Source organism: Amphibalanus amphitrite, unplaced genomic scaffold (assembly GCF_019059575.1).
Source record: "Amphibalanus amphitrite isolate SeventyFive unplaced genomic scaffold, NRLGWU_Aamphi_draft 001236F_arrow, whole genome shotgun sequence".
Taxonomy (NCBI): Eukaryota; Metazoa; Arthropoda; class Thecostraca; order Balanomorpha; family Balanidae; genus Amphibalanus; species Amphibalanus amphitrite.
This window is the reverse complement of record NW_024882729.1, coordinates 9,251-34,629: the sequence shown is the minus strand read 5'-3', so window position 1 is coordinate 34,629 and position 25,379 is coordinate 9,251. Positions and strand designations below refer to the sequence as shown.

At 52.3% G+C, this 25,379-nt stretch overlaps 1 protein-coding gene across 5 annotated transcripts; it reads left to right on the top strand.

Moving 5' to 3' along the window:
• Nucleotides 1–1,550: 1,550 nt before the first annotated feature.
• On the top strand, nt 1,551–25,027 carry LOC122371368. Of its 5 annotated transcripts, XM_043347640.1 has the most exons (7): nt 1,551–1,724; nt 7,879–7,925; nt 9,616–9,717; nt 15,440–15,511; nt 18,494–18,526; nt 23,300–23,475; nt 23,959–25,027. In XM_043347640.1, exons 2-7 carry the CDS (start codon nt 7,910–7,912, stop codon nt 23,962–23,964), a joined length of 405 nt encoding a protein of 134 aa, XP_043203575.1. In that variant the 5' UTR covers nt 1,551–1,724; nt 7,879–7,909; the 3' UTR covers nt 23,965–25,027. The 5 variants fall into 5 exon arrangements, 3 of the variants coding, with proteins under 3 accessions (XP_043203575.1, XP_043203576.1, XP_043203574.1); XR_006254720.1 differs by lacking the exon at nt 7,879–7,925 and having other exon boundaries at nt 1,567–1,724; XM_043347641.1 differs by lacking the exon at nt 9,616–9,717 and having other exon boundaries at nt 1,567–1,724.
• Nucleotides 25,028–25,379: the final 352 nt, after the last annotated feature.

The following is a 25,379-nucleotide window of genomic DNA, read 5'->3' as shown; positions in this document are numbered from 1 at the left end:
GGCCCCACCCTGACGTCTAGGGGTTAGACGCCTAGGTATTCATCAGGACTCAACACCGGTCCATGATGGCTCCAAACTGACACCTGAGGCTCCTGCACCGGCTTTTGAGGGGCCCACCCACCTCTAATAGCCACCACGCAGGTCTCAACAGACCATGTCGATTGTTGATATCTAAACCCCCAAGTCTTGGAAGGCCTGTGCTCTATGCAGATTCTTGAGGGCTTTACGTGGGCTTGTAAACATTCCGAACTGGCTCTAGCCTAGCTCGACCGCGCCCCGCAGAGCAGGGCCCCAGGCTTTCCAGTTGTACGCTTCTAAGGGGGGTTTGAATATTCCCTTCTAACCTGACTCCAGGGTTACGTAGCGACGAGTGCGGCGGTAGGCGGCTTTCTAAAGAGCGTCGAAAATCATGGAGAAATTACTTCAGTCATGTTGCAGTTCAGACCAAAGCCCACGTCATCATGTTCATCGAAGGAAAAGTTTCGCCTATTTCGACACTCGAGGACATATAAAGCTATTGTAGCGCGCTGAAAGTGGGTTCGATAGCTCTCTAACGCGTGCAATCAGCCATGGGGGGGGGGGGGCGTATCGGCCAAACCCGATCATAATTTAAGAAGGCTAGAAAGACGAGAAAAGCAACAGATAGCTGTAGGATGCTTCAGAATCGTAGAGGTCATTTTTCGATTAGGTCATCGTTGAGGTCATTGAAGACGAAATTATGATAAAATTATGATAAACACAAAGACAAGATTACGACGAAAAAATTCTTGTTTTTATATTTTCACAAATAACCGTATAACTCGTGAACCAAAGAGCTAGAGCTTCGCGGAACAACTCATTCGATAGGCATTTCAAAACGCTTTCGCTTTTAAGATTCGACCAATGCCTCATGTCAATGGTTTGGCGACAGAGCAGAGGGCAAAACCATCTAAATAGTCGCATTTTACCCAAATAGTTTTGCTAAGAATTTTTGCAAGAACTTTGGTGAGAAAAATTGAGACATTTAATTTGACATCATTCTCTCGATGCATCGAATATTTACACCTATAATTTCACATAAAAAGTTCAACTTCAAAATGTGAATGCAGATCAAGGTCATACCCCTACTTGAGAAGTTCATGATGGTCGTTGGTCATCAATTGATCCGTATGGATGATTACACCTTCAAGACAATTTCATTACTCTAATTCGTCTCCTATATCAAAAGTAAGAGTCGAAAAACTGATGTTGCATTGTAAAACCCGATTTATTGTATCATTTTGTTGCGATAAACCGGAATTTCAAAACATTTCAGGTTATTACATCATCTTATGATGCAATAAATTGAAATGTCAGGATTTAACGTGAAAGGTCGGGAAAAAAATTTACAGCGACATCTGAGAACGTTGTAATAAATCGGGTTTATTACCTCACGCGACTTGCACAGATTTTGAACAAAGTGGAAAGACGTCGCTGTTCTGATATGAAGAGCTACCATATTTGAAAATCACGATTTGAATATCCTGTTTATATGAACATTTGCGCAGGGCATTTCCCTATATGGCCTCTTTCAGCTTAGGCCAAAGTGGCGCACAACCTGTTATGCAATGCAGCATGCATCTGCCATTTTGTATTTATATACACTGTGCCATTTTGCACCCATTTTGAAGTGAAGTTACTTCGATTACTTCGGAGGGTGTGGACGTGGAGTTGGTGTCAGTGTGGAGGTTATGTTGATGTTGCAGGTAAGTTTTAGGGTTTTCATTGTTGAATGTTGATTCAATCGCAATTCAACTTCGGAAAATATTAATAAATTTATGCAATATCCCCATGCAGACAGCCATCCTTTGCAAATTTACCCACCAAACTAAGCAACCAGATGCAATCAAATACCTACTGATTAAATGCTCCATAGAAACCAACTGAATTTAATATTTTAATTCAAACTAAGTAGGTATGCTAGTTAACAATTGAATGACTTTACCTTTGATGGTATTGGGCTGGGTCCAATGTTTTACATGATAATAATATCTGCATGATATGGGTACCTATTGGGTATTGATGTTTCGGGGCTTCGTAGGGGTAGTAGTAGAGCAGGCGTCACACTTCTTTTCGCAACCAAGGAGAGGCGCTGTAGGTACTAGGTTAGGTTGTAGATTTTAGGTGGTTTAGGTGGTAGATTCTAGGTTGTAGGTTGTAGGTAAGGTTAGGTTCAGTTTGGTTTGGTTTGGTTCGATAAGAAAGCAACTTTGGGTAGAGCGCCTTTCCTTGGTTGCAAAAAGAAGTGTGACGCCTGCTTTACGACTACCTTCGTAGATAACCTGCATGGTTAAAAAACTTAAACAATTTTGTTTTTACTGCCTGTAATCATTTTATTATTTACATTAAGTTGTATGGATAGGTTCTGAAATCATGCTTACAAAATGTCATTTGTATTTTCTTACCCCATCAAAGAAGATAAATGAAAATCTAGCAATGGCTCGGAATGCTCGGAATTGCCTTTAAGAAATCCACTTAGCTCTTGGACACTGCTGTTATTGCTATTTTGACATGTTTGGCCAATTTCTTAGTTGTGACTTATGCTACTGCACAAATTAATTGCTTACATTTTCTCCTTTACTAAATTAGCACATGGTCACTCCCTATATGCTTATAAATTTGGCATTGGTAGGGCAGACATAGCACGAGCTACCATATGTGATGCTGTAGATTGTAGGTTTTAGGTTGTAGGTTGTGGTTGTAGATTGGGTAATTTCTTCCAGTGATTGAAAGACTTTACTTTCGGCGAATTAAACTTTGTGATTGTTGTGGGCTGTGGCTGGGTAATGCTTGTTTTTGTTACATTACATTTATTTCTAACTCAGTGGACACTTAACTTTTGACTGGCATGCTATCGTTATGGGGTTTACCCATTGATTTCAGTTTCCCTGAAAAGTGAGTACAAAATTATATTTTTTTCTATGATGAGTACTGAGTACAAAAATCTTTGGTGTCTGGAGACACCAATCAGCGGCAACTTTTGCAACACTGGAACATAGGGTACACCAATGGTGGGCAGGTGGGTAAGTGCCCACCCACTTTTCGAGTGGGGGCCAACCATGTGTTTTGGCCCACCCACTTTTTACTCTAGGCCCTCGTCTCGATTTGAGAGGACGTCGTCACCTCCCATAATAAACAAACTTGGTAAAAATAAGTTCCACGAATCCCCACGCACGGACTCCAAGGGGCCGTGATGGATCCAAGGAGGCCCTCTATTCATACTTGACAGTCGAAGCGCCTGAGACTGATGGCCTGAGAGGCCCTAGTGGATCTGAGGAGGCCCCAATATCCACACTGGTCTGGGGAGGCCACTGACACCGGCGGTCTGGGAGGCCCCTTTATCCACACTAGTCGGAGGTCTGAGACTGGTGGTCTGGGAGGCCCCTCCCCTCCATCCACACTAGTCAGAATAGGCCCCTGACACTGGCGGTCTAGCCGAGGCCCCCTACCCTCACTAGTCAGAGGAGGCCCCTCTATCCTCAATAGTCAGAAGAGGCCCCTGAGACTGATGGTCTGGGAGGCCTATCCATCTACACTGTAGTCAGAGGAGGCCTCTGAGACTGATGACCTGAGAGGCCCTTATAATCACACCAGGCAGAAGAGGCCCATGAGACTGATGGACTGAGAGGCCCTTCTATTCATACTGGCCACAGGAGACCCCCCAAAACTTTCTGTCTGGGACTGGGAGGTCCCTCAATCCGGCACCAGTCTGAAGAGTCCCCTGAGACTGATGGCCTGGGAAGCCCTTATATTCACACTAGGCAGAGGAGGCCCCTGAGACTGATGGTATGAGAGGCCCTCATATCCACACCAGTCAGAAGAGGCCCCCGAGGCTGATGGCTGTGAGGCCCTTCTGTTCATATAACTGGCCACTGGAGGCCCCTGAAACCGGTGGTCTGGGAGGGCCCTCTATCCAAACTAGTCAGAAGAGGCCCCTGGGACCGATGGTCTGAGAGGCTCTTATATTCATACTGGCCACAAGAGGCCCCTAAGACTGATAGTCAGAGAGGTTCACTCCTAATGAATCTGAGGGGGCCTTCTATCCACATTTACACTTTTCTAGGGAGGCCCCCGAGACTGATGGTCTGAGAGGCCCTTTTATTTATACTGTCCACAGGAGCCCCCTGAGATTAATGGTCTGAGAGGCTCTTCTATTTATACTAACCAGAAGAGGCCCTAGGATTGATGGTCTAACAGGCCCTTCTATTTATACTAGCCAGAGGAGGCCCATGAGACTGATTTTCTGAGAGGCCCTTCTATTCAAACTAGGCAGATGAGGCCCCTGAGAATGATAGTCCGAAGAGCCAGGTGGCGGCAACTTGCCGTGGCCATATTTCGGCTCGGTAGAGCCCCACAGAGCACATGAGAGCACCTCAAGGGGTCCTAAGTAGACACGCTTATTCCCATAAGGGTGCCACGCCGGCTTCTGAAGGCTCCTTGTAGGCATCTAAGGGCCCTTTCCGGCCTCTAACGGCTCCACCCGCCTGTGATGGCTCCACACCAGTGTTTATGAGCGCCACACAGCGGCGCCTTTGAGGGTCATACTAGTGTCTCTTAGGGCCCTATATCGGTGGCTCTGGGGGCCCCACACCGGCGCCTCTGTGGGCCACCACACCTGTGCATCTCAAGGCTCTATAAGTACATATGAAGGACCCACACCGACACCTCTGAGGGCCCCACACCAGTATCTCGGAGCTCTGAAGGCCCTACACCGGTGACTCTGAGGACTCACTGGCTCCTGAGAGCACCATGTTGAATGTTGATGTCTAACGGCTCCACAAGGCCACTGAAGGCACCACACAAGCCAAGCTCTCACTGAGCTCTAATGTCCATGTACCGGCCTCTGAGGGATTTAAGCCAGCGCATTCATAGCTCCACACCAGCAATTGTAAGGGCTTCACACTGAAGTATCTGAGGGTTCCACACCGGTGTCTCTAAGGGCCACATACCGGCATCTCAGAGGGCCCCATACCGGCGTCTCCGAGGGTCCACATCTGGCGGGCACCCATCATCGACTGAAGGTCCCGACTCCGAGAGCCCCATCTGCGTCTGGGAGTAACATGCCGTCTTAAGAACCACAGCGGCTCCTCTGTCGAAAGATGGGCGTCTGCATGCCAAAGGGGAGCGGTTCTGAGACAGTAGGGCACCTACGTGCAATAGAAGGGCGCCTATGAAGCCCTTAGGTGTGCCTTAATGCGAAAGAGGGGTGCCTCTGAGGCCTACATATATGGGCATCCACATGCAATAGAGGTCTGCACTGCAATGGATCGATGCCATGAGGGTGCATTCATAAGAAACAGGGGCGCCGGCATGGCAAAGAGAGGCGCCTTCAAGTGTCCATAAAAGAGAGACGCCTATGATAAGCGCACATTGTATGCGACAACGGGGCGACTGTGGGACATATAGGGATGTCTCTGATGACTATACATAGGGCGCTTATATGCCAAAGAGGGCGCCTATAAAGCTAATGGGGGCACCTGGGAAACGAGGAAGACATTTGTGTAAGGGTTTTCAGGGGTCATGCACCGTTTGCGGCATATAGATTCTAAAAAAAAAAATCGGAGGGAGAATAAGTTTTAAAAATGGTGCGGACTTCCCGCACTGTTCGCTGAAGCGGTTACGCCCCTGGGTACATCTGCTCGATCTCAGAAGCTAGATTTGGAGGTCATACTTGAAAGCAGCCGGCAGGACGAGGCAAAAGTTGGAGGCCCCTGAAAATAGGAGGCCCCCTGGAAAAGGAGGCCCCTTGACAGGGTGGCCCACCCACTTTTCATGACGTTCCTACGCCCGTGTTCCCATCAAAAGGTTCGGACTAAATTTATTTTTAAAAAATCAAATCAACATGACAAATAGTTGTTGGATTAACTATGCACGATGTACGTCAGACACGTACCCAGGATTTCGCCCACGAGGGGATCACCTGCTCTTGAAGGGGCCCGCGAGTCACCCGGGGGCCCGGGGTCAGCCCAGGCAGGGACGTATCCAGGACCTTTCGATGGGAGGGGGGCACGGTGGGTCCGGTCCCACTGGCAGACAGGCCTCTTTAAAACGGTCTGCCCTGAGAAAATGTTAAAAATTGGCACGTAAAAATACCATTTATGCCCAAGGAGTGTGCCTAATGTGCATGGTATTTTACGAGCAAACGAAGCAAGCGAGCTCCTCAGTCACCGGTGTGAAAGGCCGTCAGATGCGCTGGTGTTGAGTCCTCACAGCCGCCGTTGCGGGCCGCGGGGCCTTAGGGCTTAGAGACACTGGTGGGGCCATCATTGGCATGTGCGTGGCCCTGCACAGTGGCCTGAAAGTGGAAAGTGGCCTTTCATAGTTCATAGACTAAGACTGGCAAGGACACTCAGAGGCTGGTAAGAGGCCATCACTGGTACTGGCCCAGTCACTGGTACGTGGCCCTCAGAGACGCTGGTTTGGGGACTCTCAGAGCCGCCGATGTAGGCCCTTAACCCACGTTCGTGTAGGGGAGGGGTCGAACGGCCCCCTCGGTTTTTCGCGAATAACTCGCGTAAAAAGCGGCCGATCGCGACGAAACTTTCAGTACCCTCGGGTTATTCAATTTTACACCTACCCTAAAAATTTCATGACCCTGACCTAAATGACCTTTGACCTGTGACCTACTTTTCGAGCCCATGTTTGGCCGGAATCGCGGTTCGGCGTATGTCGGCTCGCATTAGCCGCGCGTTTCCAGTCTTTTCGTGGTTTCAGGCGTTCAAACATGTGATATGATGTTGCCCCCATGCATTAGGGTGGGTGTCAAGGTCACCTGAAGGTCTGGTCAGGTCATTGACCTTTGATGACCTCGGTTCACTTTTTCGAGTTTTACATGTTTCTAGGCTAGTTTTTGGAGCTGAATTCGAATTTAGCAACCATATGAACATTAACGAAGTAGTTTTGGTGCCTTCGTAACATGTTACGAAGCTGTCAGAGGCGGTTGACACCTACTGCGAAGACCCGGCAGGACCCCTACTGGTTGACCTGACCTGACCTGACCCGGCCCAGTTAAAATGCATGAGGACATCATCTGTGATCAAAATTAACATGATATTCGTGATCAACACCCCGAAAGCCCCCATATCAGCCACACTGCCACACTACGACGTTCTAACAGGTCCCGATTTTCCCGACTTCTGGGTCTTTGACCTGACCTGGAAGGTCAACCAATGAACTAGGACCTTAATATTGGGTGTCATCGGTTTCCTCTCGTCACGGGCAACACGCTCGTTTTTTTTTTCTGCGAAACTCTAGCTCAATCATAGGCGAAACGGCAAGGGGGGGGCAACGGGCCCCCGCCCCCTTACCTATACGTTCGCGGCTGGAAAAACACCAATACGGGCGAGGGTTAATGTTACTACAATACGGCGAGGGTTACGGGCGATGCGCTGATGTGGGTCCCTTGGAGATGGCGTGAGGGGCCTCGCAGGTGCCGATGTGGTGGCTTTTAGAAACACTGGTGTGGGCCGTGGGGCTATCACAGACGGGTGTGGAGCCATTGCAGCTGATCCCTCATTGGCCGTTACTAGGGCCCTCAGAAGCCGGCAAGGTCTCTCAGAAACCGGCGCATTGGTCCTTTATGGAGATAAGTGTGGCTACATAGGAGCCCATCTGACTCATTGAGTGGTCTCCAGGCCTTGACACAATTCTATTCGACCGACCTCCTCGTACAGGAGATTCTTCTCCGTCTGACAGCCCTCGACCGAGAGGGAACATCAATCACTTTTTGCTGGATCCCTAGTCATGTTGGTGTTGCTGGCAATGAGCGGGCGGACGGATGTAAAAGTTTCAATGATACAAGCGGCAATATTTAGTGTATGCACCTCTCACACCTTGACTGCCAATAACACTTGTTTTCAGGTTGGCGTCAGTCTCCACTATCCAATCACAGATGGATACCAAACGAGGTGAGTTACAGTCACTGTCGAAGTATTCCTTGGTTTGCAGAATATTGGAATCCATAATCTAGGGGAAAGTGGTAGAATCTTTGGATGAAAACAGTGTGATAGGCAATATCCAGCATGAGTTAAATAAAGGCTGTTTATGTTTAACCTAGACTTTTTTGAAGCTGCGACAGATACAAACACTTTTGGCAAAGAAAGCAGTTTGATGTAGGTAGCATACCTTGACCTCAATAATGCGTTTGATAAAGTACCACACATAAGGATAGTATTGCAATTGAAGCTGCAAGGCATGAAGGGGAATATACTAGACCCGGTTGACAGGACGCCAGCAGCGTATAGTGCTAAATGGGTGAAGGGCAAGGTGGGAAAAATGTTCTGATTGGGGTTCCTCAGAGCTGTATTAGGTCTCATGTTCAAAATTTATGTAAATACAATCGACGAAGGCATAGCTTAGTAGAGTGCTCAAATTTGCAGATGCTATTAACCTGCGCCGTGCTGGTGGTCTGAGTTTTTAATGTCATGCTGGGGGCTCAGCGGTCAAGGTGGGCGCATGACCGCCACTGAGGGACCCTCAGAGGTCATTGTAGGACCCTCAAAGACCGGTATGGGAGCTGTGCGAATAGCTGGCGTGTGTTTCTTGAGCCTCGTGATAATCGAATAAGGGCCAGGGCCCCATACCCCCATGGGGGCTCATCGGTTAGTTTGGGGGGGGGGCAATAAATGCTATGATGCCCATGATTTGCCTTGGGGGGGGGGCAGTGGCGCGGGAGCCGGGGGGGGGCTAGGGGGTGCTGAGCCCCTCCAACTTTTCGGCTGGGAAGGGGGGCTCGTAAGGTATTTGAGCCCCTCCAACTGGAGGGATCGAAATCGGAAATATACCAACATAATTTCATAGATTCATACATAGGCGCGGGAACCGGGGGCAGTGGGGCAGCTAGCCCCCACAACTCTGGGGCCGTGGGGGCGGTGCCCCACAACTTTTCATAAGGTCAGGAACCGTTGGGGCAGCTTGTCCTCCCCAAATTAGGGGTTGTGGGTCACAAAGGAAGAAAGCATTTAAGTGAAAAATCCAATCACATTAAACGCATGACATTATCTTATAGTTAACTCCGTAACGTTGTCAGCATCGTGTGCTTCATTCAACTCAGTGTTGGCTGCCTAATTATTGGCCGGCCGCCTCTCTCTCTCTCTCTCTCTCTCTCTCTCTCTCTCTCTCTCTCTCTCTCTCTCTCTCTCTCTCTCTCTCTCTCTCTCTCTCTCTCTCTCTCTCTCTCTCTCTCTCTCTCTCCCCTCCCTCCCCTCCCCTCCCCTCCCCTCCCTCCCCTATGTCCTATTCACCGATCCTCACTGCTCGCTCGGGCCGCGTAGAGTGAGGCTCTGCCGACTCGCTCTGACCGCCCGCCGGTGACGTCACGGCCCCTCCGGCAAGGTCAGGTCAGGCCACCGCTCGCTAGTGCCGGCCGGACTTGTCGGTCCGAAGCCATACTAGCTCCGGAACGCTACGGCAAAGACTGGTTAACCGGAATAGAGCCATATCGACCCAAACTCTTATTCCGACGGCGTTCCGTTTACACCGGCCCAAATCTGGCGTGCCGGAGTCGCTAGGGCAAAACGGACTTGAGCCAAACCAATTGCTGGCTGGGAAACTTCCTTTAGTATTTTATGTTAGCTAATAGCTATCAATATTTGACAGGGCGCATAGCTGGATCATATGGGAAGAGGATGCTGCTTGCTGCTCTCCACTCCCGTGGCAGACATAAAGGCGCGCAGCGTCACTCACGTAAAAATGGACGAGGTAAGACGTGACTATGGTGCCTACATTTGTGTTGTTACCAGTTACTCAGTCCACCCAAATCTACTTGTATCTATGCTAATCAACACATCATAATTCAATCGTTTTTCTGGTTTTTCTTTAGACATTGTTCTTTTTTTGGCTCACTACCTGATCCTACATTTTAAAATCACTCGCCGAATCACTGGTGATGGTTAAAAAATCAAGACAGCATTCATCCTCCTACCGCCATGCTTCCTTATGCGTTGCCATATCTTTTCTTTCCAGAAGTCCTCCCTTCATCTCCTGGGTCAGCCGGCCGCGTGGATGAAACCCCTCCTCACACCACTGAGTATCATGTATACCACAAATATCCTGGACTTGACTTGACTATGACGACTCATGAGCTGCGACCGGCTACCCATGCGATGGACGGAGCTCCGCCGCCCGTCCTGACCCCGGACGCTAGAAGGTGGGATGCTCATCATCTGCGTGAGACTTCTGAGACTGCGACCGGAGCCCCGCCGCCCGTCCCGACCTCTGACGCTGGAAGGTGGGATGCTCTTCATCTGCGTGAGACTTCTGAGACTGCGACCGGAGCCCCGCCGCCCGTCCCGACCCCGGACGCTGGAAGGTGGGATGCTCTTCATCTGCGTGAGACTTCTGAGACTGCGACCGGAGGCCCGCCGCCCGTCCCGACCCCGGACGCTAGAAGGTTGGATGCTCATCATCTGCGTGAGACTTCTGAGACTGCGGCCAGAGCCCCGCCGCCCGTCCCGACCTCTGACGCTAGAACGTGGGATGCTCATCTGCGTGAGACTTCTGAGACTGTGGCCAGAGCCCCACCGCCCGTCCCGACCTCTGACGCTGGAAGGTGGGATGCTCTTCATCTGCGTGAGACTTCTGAGACTGCGACCGGAGCCCCGCCGCCCGTCCCGACCCCGGACGCTAGAAGATGGGATGCTCTTCATCTGCGTGAGACTTCTGAGACTGCGACCGGAGCCCCGCCGCCCGTCCCGACCCCGGACGCTGGAAGGTGGGATGCTCTTCATCTGCGTGAGACTTCTGAGACTGCGACCGGAGGCCCGCCGCCCGTCCCGACCTCTGACGCTAGAAGATGGGATGCTCATCATCTGCGTGAGACTTCTGAGACTGCGACCGGAGCCCCGCCGCCCGTCCCGACCCCGGACGCTGGAAGGTGGGATGCTCTTCATCTGCGTGAGACTTCTGAGACTGCGACCGGAGGCCCGCCGCCCGTCCCGACCCCGGACGCTAGAAAGTTGGATGCTCATCATCTGCGTGAGACTTCTGAGACTGCGGCCAGAGCCCCGCCGCCCGTCCCGACCTCTGACGCTAGAAGGTGGGATGCTCTTCATCTGCGTGAGACTTCTGAGACTGCGACCGGAGGCCCGCCGCCCGTCCCGACCCCGGACGCTAGAAGGTGGGATGCTCTTCATCTGCGTGAGACTTCTGAGACTGCGGCCAGAGCCCCGCCGCCCGTCCCGACCTCTGACGCTAGAACGTGGGATGCTCATCTGCGTGAGGCTTCTGAGACTGCGACCGGAGCCCCGCCGCCCGTCCCGACCCCGGACGCTGGAAGGTGGGATGCTCATCATCTGCGTGAGACTTCTGAGACTGCGGCCAGAGCCCCGCCGCCCGTCCCGACCTCTGACGCTGGAAGGTGGGATGCTCTTCATCTGCGTGAGACTTCTGAGACTGCGACCGGAGCCCCGCCGCCCGTCCCGACCCCGGACGCTGGAAGGTGGGATGCTCTTCATCTGCGTGAGACTTCTGAGACTGCGACCGGAGGCCCGCCGCCCGTCCCGACCCCGGACGCTAGAAGGTGGGATGCTCTTCATCTGCGTGAGACTTCTGAGACTGCGACCGGAGCCCCGCCGCCCGTCCCGACCCCGGACGCTGGAAGGTGGGATGCTCATCATCTGCGTGAGACTTCTGAGACTGCGGCCCGAGCCCCGCCGCCCGTCCCGACCTCTGACGCTGGAAGGTGGGATGCTCTTCATCTGCGTGAGACTTCTGAGACTGCGACCGGAGCCCCGCCGCCCGTCCCGACCCCGGACGCTGGAAGGTGGGATGCTCTTCATCTGCGTGAGACTTCTGAGACTGCGACCGGAGGCCCGCCGCCCGTCCCGACCCCGGACGCTAGAAGGTGGGATGCTCTTCATCTGCGTGAGACTTCTGAGACTGCGACCGGAGCCCCGCCGCCCGTCCCGACCCCGGACGCTGGAAGGTGGGATGCTCTTCATCTGCGTGAGACTTCTGAGACTGCGGCCAGAGCCCCGCCGCCCGTCCCGACCCCGGACGCTAGAAGGTGGGATGCTCTTCATCTGCGTGAGACTTCTGAGACTGCGACCGGAGGCCCGCCGCCCGTCCCGACCCCGGACGCTAGAAGGTGGGATGCTCTTCATCTGCGTGAGACTTCTGAGACTGCGACCGGAGGCCCGCCGCCCGTCCCGACCCCGGACGCTGGAAGGTGGGATGCTCTTCATCTGCGTGAGACTTCTGAGACTGCGACCGGAGGCCCGCCGCCCGTCCCGACCCCGGACGCTGGAAGGTGGGATGCTCTTCATCTGCGTGAGACTTCTGAGACTGCGACCGGAGGCCCGCCGCCCGTCCCGACCCCGGACGCTAGAAGATGGGATGCTCTTCATCTGCGTAAGACTTCTGAGACTGCGACCGGAGGCCCGCCGCCCGTCCCGACCCCGGACGCTGGAAGGTGGGATGCTCTTCATCTGCGTGAGACTTCTGAGACTGCGACCGGAGGCCCGCCGCCCGTCCCGACCCCGGACGCTAGAAGGTTGGATGCTCATCATCTGCGTGAGACTTCTGAGACTGCGGCCAGAGCCCCGCCGCCCGTCCCGACCTCTGACGCTAGAACGTGGGATGCTCATCTGCGTGAGACTTCTGAGACTGCGGCCAGAGCCCCACCGCCCGTCCCGACCTCTGACGCTGGAAGGTGGGATGCTCTTCTGCGTGAGACTTCTGAGACTGCGACCGGAGCCCCGCCGCCCGTCCCGACCTCTGACGCTGGAAGGTGGGATGCTCTTCATCTGCGTGAGACTTCTGAGACTGCGACCGGAGGCCCGCCGCCCGTCCCGACCCCGGACGCTAGAAGGTGGGATGCTCTTCATCTGCGTGAGACTTCTGAGACTGCGACCGGAGGCCCGCCGCCCGTCCCGACCCCGGACGCTGGAAGGTGGGATGCTCTTCATCTGCGTGAGACTTCTGAGACTGCGACCGGAGGCCCGCCGCCCGTCCCGACCCCGGACGCTAGAAGATGGGATGCTCTTCATCTGTGTACAACTACTGGGGCGACGGTTGGAGCCCCGTCTCGTGTTTCCCCACCTACCTCTGAGACGGGAGTTTGTGGGTCAGTAAAAACCTCTTATTCAACAGCACTGCCAACTGAACTGATCGACATGACGCCGTTCTCTGCAAGCGAGTACGACCTTATGTCACCCACCTGCTCTACTTCGAGGGCTTCAGTCCAGGATGCAGGGGACCATGGCACATGGACTTTTCCTGAGCACTTGATGTGCAATCAAACAGAGATCACGGCTCCCGAGAACCACCATTTGGAGGAGAACGAATACGGAGAACAGGGAGCTGAGTCTGATGTCAGCGACGGTGTTGAGGTGGCTCCGCCCCAGCACAGTTCTCAGTCGCGTACATCTCAGTCGGCGAGGAACGGCGCATCGTGCGGCGAAGTGCGGAAAAAAAATGTTTGCATATATTGCAAGCAAAAGAGAAATCTGATATGGCGCCATATCAAGACGGTCCACCGTGACGAGAAGGAAGTCAAGGATATACAGGAGTGTGATTCTGAGCAGGAACGAAAAATGAAAATCACCGTGATGATCAACAAAGGCAACATGGAGCACAACAAACTCGTCCTACAAAGGGGTGAAGGTGACATGATCTTGGGAAGGAAGTCGGACCAGGCGTCCGTGGACGACTACGTGCCATGTCCTTACTGCTATCTTTTTGTGGTTAAAACCAACATGATGCAGCACATAAAACATCACTGTGTGGCTCGCAAAACAGAATGCCCAGACATTCCCACGGTGCTGGCAGAGAGCCGGACGCTCCTGAGTGACGGCCAAGAAGAAAATACTGGGTATCACAAGGACATATTGTCTCGTATGCACGACGATGCAGTTACGAAGACCATAAAGAACGATGAACTCCTGAAGAAGTGGGGTGCCAACTTGCACGCGAAACTTGGAAGGTCGGGTTTTGCGCAGATAAGCCAGCGCCTAAGGATGATGGGCGAAGTTGTCCAAGCAGCCGGAAAGAGCATGCAAGAGCTGATCAATGGCGAAGGATTTGATACGGTTGTAAGTGCCACCAAATCCGTCTGTGGGTTTGAGCAGGACAAGCTAAACGCCCACACGGGGCTGCCCACATACAAAACTCCTTCAAAGGCCATGCGGATTGGAGGCGAACTACGACAGCTGGCTGCTCTCAAGAAGGGCATTGCGCTGATCAAGAAAGAAGAAAGCGAAGTGAAAGATGCTGAGGCGTTCTTGTATCACGTGGACCAATTCTGGAATGTGAAGATCAGCAGCGTAGCGCTGAAGAACCGCGAGTCGAACAAGTATGACAAGAAAGACATGCTGCCCTTTACCAGCGATTTGAAGCTTTTCACCGAAAAAATGAAGGAACGAGTGAAAGAAATGACAGAAAAGGGAATACATGGCATGACAGACTATGCAAGGCTGAGCAAAGCGGTTCTCGCCCGTTTGCTAGTATTCAACAAACGCCGTCCTAAGGAGCTTAGCAGCATCCTGCTGCAATCATGGATCAACCGAGAGATGTACAAACAAGAGACGGTAGAAGAAGTGAACAAGTCAATGGGTGAAACAGAAAAGAAGTTGTTCAACGAGCTCGACGTCGTCATGTCCCGCGGCAAGTGCGGGAACAAGGTCCCCACCCTGATACCGAGCGACTGCGCGGCTCCGCTGCAGCTACTGGTAGACAACCGGGAGACGTACATTGACAAGGATAACAAGTATCTGTTCGCAAACCCTCTGGCGAGGACTACAGGACACTACAACGCAGGCGTGGTGCTTAAAGAGCAGTTGTCGGACATGGCACTAAACAGGGCAGATCTCTTCCATGCAACAAAACTACGGAAATATTGTGCTACAACGTCCCAGATTCTAGAGATGGGTGAATTCGATATGGAGGTGCTCACCCGGCACATGGGACATGACAAAGACGTGCATCGTGGGTACTACAGACTGTCAGACGCTACTCACGAACTGACGCGTGCCTCCATCCTGATGATGAAGCTGGACGAAGGATGCCTCTCAAAATATAGCGGACGGAGCCTGGAGGAGATGCTCACTGAAGGTAACTAATCGTTTGTACATGTGCTAATCGTAACATCACCATTCGTCTGTCATTTTAGCAGACATTTCATGCAGTTAAAGCATTAATTTGCAATGTAGTGTTAAAGAGGCAATGCAATAACACCATGAAGAGAATCGTACAGAGCGAAGGCAATGTAAGACCGTTAAAGTTCACTGGTACTACTAGGTTATATGCAGACCCATGGTGCTGTACTTCAGATTAAGGACGAGCGCGGATAGCCAAAGCAGTCCGGGTACCACCGTAGCACATATGTTCCGTTCAGCGTTTTTTTTTTCAGAAATGCTTGCCCATTATGGCAGGCACTTATTTTGCATCACACATATTCTTAAATCTGACAGAGACGGTTTTTCAGAGGACTTCGACGAGCCAGGCTCTGAAAATGAGGGCGGTCCGGCTGATGATCGCCAAGAGGACGATGAAGGAGGTGAGGCGCATTCACTACATCTATAGTGTGTTCCATGTCAAGCTTGCGGCTGAAGTGCTCTGTTGAAGGCAGTGCGTGATTTCTGTGCATACATCTTACATTCTAAGACTCAAATTATTGAATGGAGTAGCGCGCTCAGCGAATTGCCTGGAACTGCCAAGGGGACTCCGACCGCAAGCTTGATATGGAACAGACTATAGTCCGGCCTGAAGTTTTATAGTGGGAGGGCAATTGCATAGGTGAGTTCATATGCATTTATTGAAGCACTGCGATCGATGCAGGATAATAAGCGTATCGCTCAATAACTGCATTGTCCATGCGAGAATGCCTTTACTCACGTCCGTCTGAGGAGGGAGGGAATCCGACCCATGGGCGATTTTTTTTTTTTGCAATAGCAGCTCGATGGCGGCGTGAAGCGCCGCCCGCCACCCAACCTCGTCTACCCTCGGCCTCGTTTGCAATTTTGCTAAATCTGTTACATATGAAATGTCATATGCAAAAAAGTATTTAAGCAACACTCACTGCGTCTCCTTTGGTGAAATCTTGAGCTTAACGTATTGAGACAAAATATTTTGATAAAGCTCGATAGGGCTTGTTCTAAGTTATCGAATGCTATCTTAATTGTTCTAGCTTTTATGTTTTTTTTTCGAGACACGTAGCGTTTCGTGCTGAAAAGCGCCATTTTTATTTTTAATGCTGGCTTTTATCATGCAAACCCTCTAAATATTGATGTAGTTAGGGAGCGAGGACTCATGAGCCCCTTTCCCATGAAAATTTGCTGTTTTTAGTTCCATGGGAGCGAAACGTAAGTGGGGTCGTATCAAGCCCCCCCCCCCTCCTCAGTCGTTCTTGTTCGGGGTGGCAAAAAAAAAGCAGTAGACAGGTGCAGGTTTAGGGGACGTCGTGCTAACGAAACGACAAACTCAAAATCTTTAACAAGACATGAAGCGAAAAGATCTTTTTGGCCGGAGGAATCCAGAGCGTCGTAAGCCTCGTCGTAACTGCGACGTGTCGCAAGTTGTGTAGTAAGTCGTTTTTGGAGGGATCAATCGATGAGTAGCGTTACTTAAGTAGTAAAGCCTGTCGCAAGTTGCCTGATTTGCGACACAACTTACGAATTTGAAATAGCAGTCGTAAGTTGTGTCGTAAGCTAACCTTGCTTTGAGGAAGAGGTCACAGGTCACAGGTCATTCGGGCCATGGTCACGAAATTTACATGGTTAGTGTAAAATTGTTTGAACTTGAGTTAAAATTTGGTTACAATCCGTTGACGCTAACGCGAGTTATAGAGCTTGAACCGACGGGTCATCTGTGAGGCCTCAATCCGTGCCAGCGAGTGTTAAAAATGGTGCATAATATGTTATATTCAAATTCATTGGGGTATTCAGGGATACAAAGCAGCCTTATATCATTCCAGCAACTACTGGCGAGTCCAGAAAGGCGATCTTGGACGTTGCGAGGGGCATCCCCCAAAAGATTCTCCCAATTCCAAAAACGACGTGTCTCAGATGGCCCCCATGACTCCAATTTAGCTCTGTGATGACCCCAGTTGACCTCTGTGATCTGCCGTGTCTCAGATGACCTCCGTGACCTCCCATTGAGCTCTCTCATTACTCCGAGCTGACCTCTGTGACCTGACGTGTCTCAGATGACTTCCGAGTTTTGTGATGACCCCAAGTTGACCTCTGTGACCTGACGAGTCCTATATGACCTCCAATTGAGCTCTCTCATGACTCCGAGCTGACCTCTGTGACCTGACGTGTCCCAATTGAGCTCTGTGATGAGCCCAAGCTGACCTCTGTGACCAGACGTGTCCCAGATGATCTCAAATTGAGCTCTGTGATGACCCCAAGTTGACCTCTCTGACCTGACGTGTCCCAGATGACCTCTATGACCTCTAAGTGACCTCTGATAACCCCAAGCTGACCTCTGTGACCTGACGTGTCCCAGCTGATCTCAAATTGAGGTCTCTGATGACCCCAAGTTGACCTCTGTGACCTGAAGTGTCCCCAGATGGCCTACAATTGAGCCCTGTGGTGACCTCAAGTTGACCTCTGTGACCTGACGTGTCTCATATGACCCCCATGACCTCCAATAGAGCTCTGTGATAACCCCCAAGTTGACCTCTGTGACCTGACGTATCTCAGATGACCCATATGACCTCCAATTGAGCTCTGTGATGACCCCAAGTTGACCTCTGTGACTTGACGTGTCCCAGATGACCTCCGTGACCTCCAATTGAGCTCTTTGATGACCCCAAGCTGACTCTTGTGACCTGACGTGTCCCAGTTGACCTCCAATTGAGCTCTGTGATGACCCAAAGTTAACCTCTGTGACCTGACGTGTCCCCAAGTTGACTTCTGTGACCTGACGTGTCCCAGATGACCTCTGTAACCTCCAATTGTGACCTCCAACTTCAACTCTCTTACCTCTCTGTGACTTCAAACTCTCTGAACTCATTTCTTCTAAAGCATAGCTTCTAGATGCTCTTTAGCCACGAATCTCCTGTGATCGACCCCAAATTTTATGGCAAATTATGTGAGCGTTAGCGATCACAAGTCACCCAGTTGAGACAAAGCTTCAGAATCAGAGAACATGCTTGACCTGGCTGTCTCATAAGCTCTCAAACCAGAAAGGCGAATGTTCCGTTATGCGTGATAGAGTTTTCGACCTTACTGACGTTTACTACGGGATCAGCTGATCGTGTAGCCTTTTAAATTCTCGAGTAAAGCGGGTATTTAAGCCTCGTCGTAGCTACGTTCTGTCGTATCCTCCGACAAACCCCTCTTTCCTCAACATCCCTCCTTTTTCGCTACGACACAACTTGCGACGGGACATGTGTCGTAACTTGCGACGTGTCGTAGATGGACTTGCGACGCCCCGGCCAAATTTATGTTCTCATGCATAACCATGTAATGTTAACAGAATTACATGGTTAAGTGGTTCTATTCCTAATGTTAACTATATTTTTTAATGTCCACAGGCCATGAACAGCGGAAGAAGGACCGCAAAAAAAGTAAGTGAAAGGTTTGGCGCCTTACATCGCCTGCATCAGCTTTACGTGTTGCATTATTTTCATAAACGTATTGAAATTTCCTGCATTAAATACCCTCTTTGTTAAATTTGTATACCTTTTTATATGCAAAGAAACAATAAATGTTGATGGTTTGCCCCTCCCGATTTTTTAGACTCGCTAGTAGAGGCACCTATGTATCTTGCGGCAATGGCTAACAAACAAAGAAAACGGCAGACAAGGAAGCATGAAGCACCAAGTCCAACACATTCTGCCGTCCAAAGTCAAAACCCCACATGTCAATTTTGGGTCATTTTTCGTTTTTTACACCATTGTGACCAGCTTGCAAAGCTCTATTTCATGCCATGAGGATTTTTTTCAAAAACCAAAAAAAGCTTTTTGGGAGAGGAAAAACAAATTTTGGAATTCACACGTCTTTGAAAAGCACGGAAGTGACACAGTCAAAACCCACTACGTCGGCGAAAACCCACACGTCATGGCTAACCTATGTGCCAGTGACAAAATCCACGTCGGTAAACCCATAGACGTTCTTGCAGATTATGAAATGCTTGCAACGTCAAAACCCAATACGTCGCTACACTACACAAGGACGACGTGAGGGCTTTTGACATGTGGTTATATGCTGTCTGCATTGAGTTTATCCTGTTCGGTCGCGAGGACGTATGGGTTTTTGCCGTCTTTGAAGCATCTTTAAAGCCGTATCAATGGACATCAGTATCAAATGGACGATTTGAGATACGGAGAGTGGCACGACATGCCTATAGCAAGTCTCACGGTGTTGCCGAATTCCGAAATGACAGCAGGGGACGAGTTTTGCTGAAGTGGAAAGGATGACGTCACTCAGTTGCTGGAGAGCTGAGGGCTGTTCACGGGCCCTGTGTGCGGTCGGACCGCACACAGCCTCCAAGCTCCGCCCACTGCGTCCCTACGTCAGCCTTCCGTCACCGCACACAGCGACCGCTGTGGCCGGTCGGGACTGGCCACAGCGGATCGTTCACCGCACGCAGCCGTGACGTCAGAGCCGCCTACCCATCCCCTACCCCCACGCCTGCTGGACGCACCGCACACACCGCACGCAGCAGTGTGCGGTGCCCGTGAACACCCCTCAGGGTCCTTTACAGCTGCCTCTCGAACCTTCTTCTCCGTTAGCGGTGATAGGTGTTCGCCCCTGACGCAGATGACGACCTTTTCCTCATCGGCTTCTTCTACGGGCCCTGTAGTGGACAGCCGCTGGCGTGACAGTGCGTCAGCGACAGTGATCCTGCTGGCAGGGGCGCTCGTCACTTCGTAGACGTACGGTAGCATTCGAGCCTACCACCTAGCAACAGGTGCTCCCGCCCAGTCTGAGAACTTAGGCGAGGAGCGTGTTCATCACGGACTGGCCAGTCCGGAGTGTTAAACGTCGCCCTCAGAGGTAGACGTTCCACCGCTCCATTGCTTGCACGGCACTGAGGGCCTCACGGTCGGACAAAGAGCACCGCTCGTCAGGACAAAGCACTGAGCCGTCAGGACAGCTGTGACATGATGGCACCAGCACCCAGCAGTGCTATCAAATGAATGATTCGGATGCGCGTGGCCGTGACGTCACCACTGTCGGTAGGTCTCGGTTTAAGGGCGTCAGAACCGGGCTGCTCGGTACCATTTTTGATGGTCTGGAACCTTGACTCTTCCCCCATCCACTCGAACAGCACTCCTTCCGTAGAATCACAGCAAGTTGTCGGATGTAAGCGCAGACTGGGATGGAGCGATTCGACCAGCAAGTCAGCGAGAGGAAACTTCTGAGCTCCCTAACAAGTTGTGAAGGAGATTCTGGCAAGCAGAGTCTGTCGAGACCAGGCCGGAGGTGATTTGCAGAAATCGTATCAACTCACCGTGCGAGATGAACGCTGATGTTCCTGCTCTCCGGATGGGGTTCCAGTTGCTCACATGCCGACCGGAGATCGATGTTGCTGTAGACTCTGCCATGAAGTCGAGCCTGGTACTCTTCGATTGTCGAAAGAGGATATATCTCAGCCACAATATGTGAGTTGGGCCACCTGATGTCAACGCTGCCCGTTGAATTTGCGAGAGAAGACCTGCGGGTTCACCCATGAGGACGCTTCAATCTTCTCCACGATGTCTTCCGCTCCTCCTGCACCTCATCTCGAACAGAGAGCAAAAGACGGCGCAGCTTGTAGTCCGTGGGCTTAGGGACGAGGATGGGACATTTGGGACGAGGATGCTGTAATGCTGGTAGCCATTGATGGTCGGGAGAATCGCATCCCCCTCCTCTTGTATGGTGAAGACCTCACCTGATGTTGGGAAATGGTGACACCCAGCTTTGCATCAGACCCAGGCCTGTGATGGCTTCCGCAGCGGCCATGTATCCACCAGGAAGAGGCTGGCATCCACCGACTGGTACCGGGCTGTGGCACGCAGACGTCGCAGAGTATTTACCTGTCACGCTGAAATGCATTCTCCCGAACCTGAGGAGGTTGGATGTGGATGGCTCGTAAGTGCATCCCTAGAGACGGCAGACGTACTCTGCACTAAAGTCTCAAGGTCGAGCAGGTTTCACCAGCATCCACCGTAAGTGTCATCGCTTGCCTACGCCTCTCTGCCTCCAGGATGACAGGGCCGGTCACCTTACTTACTGCAGGTGTTTACCTTGCACTGCAACACATGAAACGCCATGGTGGCCTTCTTCACTCGTGTTAACTTCCTCTTTCCGACTGCAGCATAGTGACTTCCTTCCACAGACGCGTCAGGTCACTCGTCTGGCAGGACACTGAGGGGCCCTGGCTGTTGGCATGGTCAGCGAGCCCCTAGCTCCCGCATGGCCTTCTACAGATGCTGGGTGTTCTGTCAACCGCGGCTGTCGGCTGATATTAGCCACTGCGTTGTGTTCATGACGAGCCATCAGACGACTGGAGGATTGAACGCTCGTAGGCTTCACACAAATCGAGCACCTTCTCCAGGGTGAGGGCACCGTCTTGCAGGAACTTCGCTAGATGATGATGCAGGATCTGTTCCACCACGAGGTATCTGATCGTCTTATCTTCAATCGTCCTGAAGTTGTTGCTCTTGTTCTCCGCGGGTCGGCTCATGGCCGGCCGTAGCCCAACGGCTCTCGGTGACTGAGGTAGCCGCGGCTGAAGGCCGCCACGACACCGCCGTCCCAAAGCTGCGTAGGGTCCGATCATATGTTTCCGAGTAGTTGGAGCCTCGCTCCGGCCAAGCATGGGCACCCGAGCAACACGCGCTCCGGTGTGTCCGGACCCTCGCGGCACACCAGGCAGCGCGCCACTGCACTGGGCAGGCCAGGTCGCTGCACTGTGGACACTCGCGCTCGGGGTGGCGTCCGATCCTGCGCAGATAACTCTACGAGTGGCTCCAGTGTCCCGCCCGCAGCTGGTGGACGTTAACCGCCTCGTCCCGAGACACCAGAAGCACCGGCATCGGCATCCGGTCTCCCATAATGTTTTTTGAAGATGCTGTCTGTCCAGCTGCGATGCCATGCCTTGGTGGCGGAGCGGCCAAGGCTGACAGCCTTCACGAAATTAATTCGTATATGATTGTCCAATTCAATTGTCCAATTCAAACAATCAGCCTTTACGAAGCAGCGGACGTCCATCGGGACGGCGGCTTGCGACATGCTGGAGGCCACTTTAGCCAGCACGTCCACCCTTTCGTTGCCGGGTATTCCGCAGTGTGCCGGGATCCACTGTATGAGGACTCGGAGTCAGGAGCAGTCGCCATACGGCGGCACCGAGTGCCGTCGGTCGTCTGACTCCCAGCACCACTCGCCAGCGTGGCGAGCGCCGCCTGCGAGTCTGAGCAGACGATGACTGGGCTCTCCGCCGGGCCGCCTTCCAGCTGTAGCAGCATCTCCAGAGCCCCGCGGATCGTCACCAGCTTAGCGCGGGTACTGCTGCATATCTTGACTGCGGGGGCTCGGAGCTCGTGTTCCTCGCCCGAGGGGAGGATTATCAACGCTTCACTCCCTCTGGCTGAGACACCTCCCTCCGCCGAGCCGTCGCTCCATACCTACACGGCGTCGTCTGGAAGGGTGGCCAGATGTTCCTCCGTTTCCGAGCGCCGGACGTCGGCTGGTGCTGTGCGGCTGATGTGGCTGCCGATGTCTAATTTATCGTCCTGAAGTAACATATATTGGCTAGTGCTCGCAAAGCGGACACATATTCTGTAGTAGTCTCACCAGGCTGTTGGCCTCTCCGACGGAAGATGAGATGCTCTACCGCAACACTGTTTGGACGCTCTAGGTAGGCCCGTTTACCCGGTTGATGCCCGCTAAGCAGTGCTGAACTAAACAACCATGTCTGCTATTTATCACTAAATCACCCGGAGCAGACGAAAGTATATCATGCGGGTATAACAGATGTAAAGTCGGTATCACACCGGGCGTCAGTGTTTCCGAATAAGTATGTAATTAGAAAGTTAACTCTTTGAAACAAAGGTGATGGCCTGAGGTTAAATATTTTGTGCTGTGAGAAAATCATTTAAAGCAACCAGTAATTGGTTGTGTTTTACCTTTTTGTCTATCAGGAAGTTCGTCAACGGTGTCACAATAGAATAATTTTCACCTTTGACAACGTGTATAACTGTAGGGCGGCCCATTACCTGACTAGAAAGGTTGTGAATGCACCCTTGTCCTTCCATCGATGTATTGTGATTGGAAGAGCGTCACGGCGCTGGTAAAAAACTTGCCTCAGGCTAGTCAAGGCGTATAACAGGGTTAACATTTCTTTATTTTTTCAGAGCGATATGTAAAGTGGTCTGTGCCCGAAGTGCAGAGACTGCGGGCGATACTGAAAGCCCGCGGTGGGCGGGTACCCAGTATGGATGACCTCAGAGACCTGTACAAGAGGGAGCCGTTCAACGGCCATAATCTGAATGACATAAGATGCAAGATGTACAAACTTAAACAGAAGGCAGTAAGTATTGACAATGTATTGATGCACTTCTTTGTACTTGGCGCGTATGTTTGTTGCGATGCGCTATATTCGGTTGCTTATTTTAGGCGTGCAAGGGATGATTCCTCCTTGATACTAACTGAGTCAATCGTCAGTTAGTTCTTCAATGTTCATTGTCATAACTATGTAAGTGTGGATAAGGTGACCTATTTTTGAGTTCATAGAACTGGAGCCAGCAGAGCTCCAACCGCATTTTTTTACTTCAATAAGCCAAATTCCAGCGGTATTAACCCTCGCCGGACCTATTGGTTTTCTACATACGCGCCGGCCGAGGGGGGTACTACGACCCCCTCGCCGTTTCGCCCCTGGTGGAGCTAGCGCGTCGCTGAAAAAACGCTTTTGAAAACCGTAATAGGCTCAATATTGTATTTCCTTCACATAGCTCCATGACTCCGTCCGATTTCACGGCGTAACTAACATCAGTTCGGTGGTCCCTGCCCTCAGGAGTGAGCTGCTGGAGCGGCCGGGCCGGGCTGTTCTGGGTTGGGTCCGGACGGGACTTGGGGACCGGCGCCGCCCGCGGCGTCAAATACATGTGTCTGCCCGCGCCCCAATGCCGCCCGCGGCGACAATACATGTGTCTGCCCGCGCCCCGATGCCGCCCGCGGCGACAATACATGTGCCTGCCCGCGCCCCGATGCCGCCCGCGACGTCAGCAGTGCTCTCTGTGGCAGCCAGTGAACAGCCGCCACATGGCCTATGTCAGGATCGCTCGAGGCGCTGCAGTAGGTCCTGCTGGCCGTGTCCGGTGTTTGGTTGTCAAGCTCTGAAGCACCGTTTTTGTTGAGTTTGGTTATCAAGCTCAGAAGTCAGAGGCACCGTTTTTGCTGCGTGATACCGATGGCACGGACGCATGTACCATGTTCGGTTGTGTCTCGTGTGCCTGGTGTAAGTCTAGTGATTGTGTTGATCCGATCGAGTCTGTGCTAGGGTCCAGTGGCAGCGCCCGATGCCGTCGGTCCATGTGTGGTCGGCAAAGGGTGGCCAGCGGCCTAGCGTACGTCGGAGTCGTGAGCGTCAAGATGGCGTGTGAAGTGTGTATGGGTTGTTGTGTATCTCGATAACGTGTTTCCTCATAATGGTTTCGATGCTGTAAGTTCTCGTAAGTCCGTTGTCATCAGTTGTTCTCTGGTGTCCGTCCTTCCCTGTTCGGCACTGGCAGCGGTGCCCGGTGATAGGGCTGAATCGGGCCGGGGGCTGGGCTGTGCTGGGTTGGGTCCGGATGGGACTCGCGGCCCGGAGCCGCCCGCGGCGTCAGTAAGTACATACATTGAGTTTACATTGAGACAGAAGCACCGTTTTTGTTGAGTGACACCGATGGCACGGACTTGAGTACCATGATCCGTTGTGTGTTGTGTGCCTGGTGTAAGATTGTGTTGATCCGATCGAGTCTGTGCTAGGGTCCAGTGGCAGCGCCCGATGCCGTCGGTCCATGTGTGGTCGGCAAAGGGTGGCCAGTCCGGCAGCTGCATTTTTGTGTCCTTATTGAAATACACTGTCAGTCGTCAGAAAATGAACCTTTTTGCACCGTAGCGGCATGCTGCCGTTGGCGTGACGCTGCACATGTCCACACGGAGCCCGTCGGTGGGCGAGCTGCAGGCGGGGCTGGCGCTGACGGGCGGCGCCAGCCCGCGGCTCGACGGCGCGCTGGCCGACCGGCTCGGCTCCTGCCGGACGCCGCTGGTGGCCTCTCAACTGCTCTGCGCCGTTGCATACCCGTTATTGTCCATTATGTTTTACCGTTCGTGTCTGATTCTGGTCTCCATGGTTGATCCTATGTCGTTCGTGCCAGGTTATGGTAACGTTCTTTCCTGATGTACATACCATCGCGCCATATTCTGGAACCGTTCGTGCCTGGTGACGGT

Excerpts from the sequence above, each read along its gene's own strand:
- LOC122371368 (XM_043347639.1), top strand. The coding sequence starts at position 13,131 with ATGACGCCGTTCTCTGCAAGCGAGTACGACCTTATGTCACCCACCTGC. Across the intron at positions 15,512-18,493 it reads CCAAGAGGACGATGAAGGAG|GCCATGAACAGCGGAAGAAG; the intron begins GTGAGGCGCATT and ends TAATGTCCACAG. Across the intron at positions 18,527-23,299 it reads GAAGAAGGACCGCAAAAAAA|AGCGATATGTAAAGTGGTCT; the intron begins GTAAGTGAAAGG and ends TTATTTTTTCAG.